Below are 6,000 nucleotides of genomic sequence, written 5' to 3'. Positions count from 1 at the left end.
CTGCCGTCCTCCCTTGGTTTGATAAAATGCCGGAAGGTGGAGCCCTGGGCAGACTAGCGCCTCTCTGTTTCTGAGGCTGCACCCCAGACCTCAGACTGTAGTCTCTCTTCCTCAGCACAGCTCAGAGGAGCCCCGTGAGTCACCCCTCTTGCAGAAGCCAGGCTTTCTGAGAAGGGGATGACTGAGCAGAAACCTCCATCCCTTCACAGTCCTGGCTCGCTCCCTCCCTCCCTCCCTCCCTCCCTCCCTCCCTCCCTCCCTCCCTCCCTCCCTCCCTCCCTCCCACCAGACAACTTTTCCAGAAAGAGAACTTGGCCTGAGCACAATTCTGGAACTTTTCAGCTCACATCCTTTAAAAAACTAAATAATCCAGGACAGACCAGGGCTACACAGAGAAACCCTGTCTCAAAAAACCCAAACAAACAAAAAATAAATAAAATTAGAAAATGAGAGAAAAAGTAACCAATAATGAAAAACTAGATTTCCTATTAAAACAAACAAAAAAGTGTCCAGCAGGAACTCAAGGCTGGTTTCCCTCAGCAGAGCTGCACCTTCTTCTTTGACAGGCTGGGAGCTCAGAGCTGCCCTTCCTACAGGAGGCTCATGTGCCTGTCAGGAAGACAACGCTTCCCACCACTCCCTTTTGTTCTTTCAGCCACGGTTTCACCCACCTCTGCTTGTGCCCTGGATCTCATTATGCTTTTATGACCCCTACAGTAGAGCTTCTCTGGCCTGCCAGGCCTTCTCTGCATGCTCAAACTGACTGGGTTGCCTCCAGTTTCCAGTCTATCCTCAATGCTGTCACAACTGCTGATCGGAACCCTCATGAACTTGGCCGTAAATGTTGTCTTCTTCACGCTCCACACTTTGCAGCTATTGATCGCTCTTCTCTGTTATGGAATGTCTTGGCAGAGAGGTCACACTTTCAGTCAATATCCTCTTATCTGTCTGAAAACCAGGCAGCCAGAAGGAGGCATGTCCCTCAAACACCCAGGCATACATCCAAAATAGCAACAAACCCCTTTGGAGTGTGTGTGCGCATGTGCATGCCTGAGTGTGAGTGTGCATGCCTGTGTGTGTGTGTGTGCATGTATTTGTGTGGCTATGTTTATATCTCTTAAACTCAATTTCAATTTGTATAGTTAAACCAACATTGAGAGATGTGGTTTCCTGATCTCCATTACAAAGGACCTTGGGCTGTATCGCAAGAGCAAGGGGGCATTGGGCATTGTCCCCTTCTTTGTGGGAGACTCTGGTTTCCTGCATAGCCCAGGAAGTAGGCTTTAGGAGGGGTAGTTACCAAATAGCATAGAGAGGTACTTCTCCCCATGAGGGATGCCCCACTTCCTTCTCAGCCGTCTAGACTGTCCAGGGCCTTGGTCAGCACTTGCGCCCAAGGCTTCTTGCTTCTGCAGAATGCAGACTTTAAGGTTCCCAGAGATGATGGTTCTGGGCTCTGAAAACCCTCAGGCAGCCACCTCCCAAGGCTGGTGTTTCACCCGTGGCTTCGGACAAACACACTGTTTTCAGCAGGAAAACATTAACAGCTAAGGAGTTAAGTCATTTTCCGTGGGAAAACATCGTTTCTTAAATAATGCTGAACTTGTTTTAAATTCTCCATTTAAAAAAAAAAAAACTAAAAGCAGTATCTGCGAAAATTATTCTCTGGGTCTAACACAAAGGAAACAAATACCCCAAATTAGTTGTGGTGAGTGAGGAAGAAGCCCAGGGGATACAAAGTCAACTTTGCCATTTCCAACTAGTTCCAGAATGGAAAATGTCATTGAGAGTCACTGGGTCAGGATAGACCTTGTCTCATAGTCTGAGGCCCCCAGGGACCTTCCAGGACAGAATATACAAATCTCTAGAAGAGAGGTGGAGCGGGGAGACTCCCAGGGGTTCCACAGTCCTAGGCAAGCTTTGACGGGGGCAAAGACTGGAGGTGAGAGGATGGGGCACCAGGCTTATGGTTCCCGTGGGCTTGTAAAACCAGTGTAAATCCTATGGGTTTTAGAGAAAGCTACCTGATGGTTCTGGGACCAGCACAGACAGTAGCTACCTCCTGAGTTCTTCTGCTTGGTCTCATCTGCCCCTCCTCCTAAGATCATTCACTCCTGGAAGGATTCTGTATTCCTCCACTAGTGATAGCTTATGCTCACGGTTAAGCTGGTCTTGAGAAGCCTGATGTAGGGTAACTGGGTGGGCCTAGAGTTTTACACTCAGCCGACTTCTCCCTCCCCAAGTCATAAGCCCATCACAACCTTGTCCCTGGGCCGGGGGTCAGGGTGAGGTGGCATACCCAGGCATTCCAACACTTTTGAATTTAGAGGGACAGAGGAGACCAGCATCCTGTGTAAGCAAAAGGGAGGTTCCAGCCATCCACATGAGTCAACTTCCTGACAGTGATGGTACTGTTGGAAACTGTGCCATGGTGTCTAACACCCCTGCTTTGTTCTAAGAACCAGAAGGACTTAAGCAGGACACTGAGATAGAAACAGTGAGAACGAGCGGGAAAGGCAGGCAGCCCAGGGAAGACAGGGAAAGGGGAGCCTTTTGTGAACAAAGGCAACTCTAGTTAGTAAGGTAACGTAATTGACAAGCTGCAAAAAACAGCACCTACTAATTAGTCATTGACTAAAACATATAAATAATAAATATCAAGGGTCCTTCCTCTATGGCCGCCATGTTGGATGGGGAAGGGGCTGTGCACTAGATGCATCATCAGGGTGGACTTCAGAACCTTCTTATCCTGATGGGAGAGATACCAGGATGGGCGCAACTTTTCCCAGAGCAATGTCTTTTAGGGGACTCAATCAGGAAGGGGGTGTGGTTCCTCAGTGCCCTCCCCAGAATACACATGGCAAGAAAAAACCCTTGGGTTTTCTGGTAACTCAAGCAACATGAATAACACTATGTTTTGAACCACCTTCCCTATTCTGAAACTCAACCTTCCTTTTATGTGGTGTGGCCAGACTGAGCCTGTTGGCACCCCAGGCAAGGAAGGGTATGAAATTAAGGACCAATCTGAAATGTTTGTTCCCAGGTGAGAGAAGTCTGATCCATGCAGTTTGGTCACAGCCAACAGCACCGAATGCACAGTTCACAAAGGTTTGGGGTACCTGACCTCAGAAAAGAAGGGGTGGTTCTGTGCTGCCATCCAGCTTAGAAGCTGGGTCCAAGTACCCCCTCCCCCCTTTTGACTTGGTTCCCCACTGTCCCCCTTCCAAGTACCAAAGAGGACACAGTAGCTGCCTCCCAGCCCAGGGGCAGGGAGGAGAATTGAAACTCCAGCTCTATATATTTTACCCTGTTCCTGCTACCATTTGTGACAGCCTTGGAAGAGGTTGACGTGGACAGATGGCAGTCACATATCTGGTGAACCTTGGCCACTTCACATCAAAGGGCTTTCCTGCACTTCTGGTTTGCAGCAAAAAATAGCTCACTGAGCAGCAGCAGGAATCTTGGAATTCTCCCACATCTCCACCTCCCTGGGAAGGCAGGAACGAGGCCTCTACCAGCTTGCTACTTTTAGCATGGGCACAGGGTTTCCCAGCCACAGAAATCAAGAGATAAATGGGAGGGCCGGGGTGGAGATCCCACCCTTGGTCAGGGCAGTGCTTGTCTGTCAAACCAGCTTCAACAAAGCCCTTGGGTTCGGAAGAGGTACCTTGGAGATGCCCTTTGCAAAAGTACTGCCTGGTGGGCTGAGCTTCCAGAAGGAACCTCACACAGCTCAGCTTCAGCCAGAGCAGCCTCAGTTGCATCCTGGTCTTGCACTTCCACCTCTGACTGTGCTGAGTAAACAAAGCTCTGCTGCTCAAAATAAAAGCTTAAAACTCACTTGTAGGGAGATAGTGCAGGCCACTGGAGGGAGAGAACAGGAACCTGCAGGACTGAGAAGCAACCCAAAGAAGGGAGACCACTGTGGCCCTGGGACTGAGTCACCTACCCCAGAGGCCAGTTTGACAAATACAGGCTGTCTCTTCTCTGGCCTCCAAATCCTCGCTTCATCATTCTACAGTCAGCAGAGATCCTTGGACAAAAGGCAACCCCCATACAATGTAGGAGGCCGGGATTGAGGTTCCCATTGGTCCCATGTCGCCAGTGCTACCTAAGCCGGCCATCAGGCTTGACCGCACCCAGCTCTGATTTGGGGTCAGGGCTGAAGGAGCTCCAGGCTGTCTGGCTGCAGGTCTGCATGACTGGGCAGGCGGTGGGGCCCGTGGCACAGATGTCCATGGCAGTCCAAGTCCCACCCACCAGAGAGTCCAGCCAGGCTTCTAGCGCTGTCCCAGTGGAGGCTGCGTTCTTCCGGGCCTGCTCCACTTGGGCAGGATTGATGGGCAGGCTGAGAACGGGGTTCAGGCTCTGGAAACTCTGCTCCATGTAGGCACTGCGAGGCGGCCCATTGTGCAGCTTCAATGCCTCCTCTGAAAGCCAAAGGAAACGATGATGTATTTAGAAGAGTCATCAACCAGGGGTCTACTTACTGTGAACCAGTGTGGCAAGGCACACTGGGCATCAGCTCACTGAACTCACTTGACAATCTCGTGTGTGAGGGCACGGCACATTCACTTACTGACACACTTACGGACCATCTTCAGTGGTGCAGACATTAGTTGATTAGACAATACATTCTTTAAAGATTTGTTCCTTTTATTTATGTGTAGTGTATGTGAGTGTGTGTGTGAGTGTGTGTGTGTGTGTGTGTGTGTGTGTATGTGGAGGGCTGCTTCTCCCAAGGCAAGTGCCTTTACCCACTGAGCCATCTCAATGGCTCCACACCCTATTATTATGTTCAAGATGGCTCTCTTACTCACTCTGTAGATCATCTGTCCAGTTATGCTGTTTGGGGGTGAGCTCCAGGGGTCTATCTGCCTGCTCAACACCCAGCACCGAGGTCTTTTTATGTGGGTGCTGAGGAAGCAATCTCAGACTGCCACATTTGATGACAACTATGGCACAGTCTCAGCTACCTCCCAAGTTCCTCAACTCTTAATTTTTAGCATCTGCTTTGTACTAAACCTCTCTGACATGAAAAGTGATGGTGACTTATTTCTTGGACAAAGCTATGCTAAATGTAGCAACCAGCTTCCATGCTAGATGGTGGGAGGAACCAGATAACCAGGTTCAGAGTGGAGAGAGCTTCTCAATGATAAGGAGACCAGTGAGGGGGCAGTGAAGGGTATTTCAAGCAGTGATAAATGTCACAAAGGTGTTAACAGGGAACTAAGTCCAGCATGGCCTTCGGCCAAGTTCAGCTCACCCTCTGTTTTTGTACAGTTCCATCGGAACACAGCTCTGCTTGCTCGCTGAGGTGTTCCTCACAACTGCTCTGCTGTGCGAGCGGATGTGTGTAGGTGAGGCAGAGGTAGCATTTTCTCAGAGAAGCTGAACACACTCACTGTGTATCATTTATAGAAACATTTACTGTGCCCTGCCTTAGAGAGTGGTCTGGTATGGGCAGGGATGACTTTCCTGGGGAGGTGACATAAGAATGAAGTGTTGGTTGATATGGATAAGGCCAGTTGGGGAACAGCAAGTGTTCCAAACCACACAAGTCATGGTTGTTGGGGCCACAATATGAACTCAAGCATGTTGACCTCGAAGCCAAGGCATGGCTGCCACGTAACTGCCATGAACCCTGGAGAAGCTGTAGATTCTTGCTTCCTCATAGCCTGGTTCAAAGCAAAGTGGTCCTTAGAGGCATGCATGGAAGCATGCACAGAAGCATGCATGGAAACATGCACGGAAGCATGCAGTGTGGGCCAGAGTGGGGCAGAAAATCGTTTTAACAGCTCTGACTTGTTCATCACCTCCTTGATGGCAGCCTTTTTGCCTGTGGGCTCTAGTTGGGCTGAATGGCTTCAGTACTTAAGTCCCACATCAAGGTGTGGTGTGTGACTTCTGACTTGTGTCTTAGTTTCCTCATTGATAAGATGGGGGGGGGGGCATGGCTTCCCATGTAACTCTGGGGGTAATGCATTGGCTCATAGAGGT

General features: G+C 49.7%; 1 protein-coding gene across 1 annotated transcript in view; it reads right to left on the bottom strand.

The window, feature by feature from the left end:
• Positions 1-1,628: 1,628 nt before the first annotated feature.
• Positions 1,629-6,000, bottom strand: part of Xylt1 (xylosyltransferase 1) — a 297,219-nt gene continuing 292,847 nt past the window's right edge. The window contains exon 12 of the mRNA XM_075971992.1: positions 1,629-4,430. Within this exon, the coding sequence (XP_075828107.1) occupies positions 4,108-4,430 (323 nt within the window). The 3' untranslated portion in view covers positions 1,629-4,107. The remainder of the gene's footprint in view (positions 4,431-6,000) is intronic.

Source organism: Microtus pennsylvanicus, chromosome 5, assembly GCF_037038515.1.
Source record: "Microtus pennsylvanicus isolate mMicPen1 chromosome 5, mMicPen1.hap1, whole genome shotgun sequence".
Classification (NCBI taxonomy): Eukaryota; Metazoa; Chordata; class Mammalia; order Rodentia; family Cricetidae; genus Microtus; species Microtus pennsylvanicus.
Note: the sequence above shows the minus strand (reverse complement) of the source record. Positions and strands in the feature narration are given on the sequence as shown.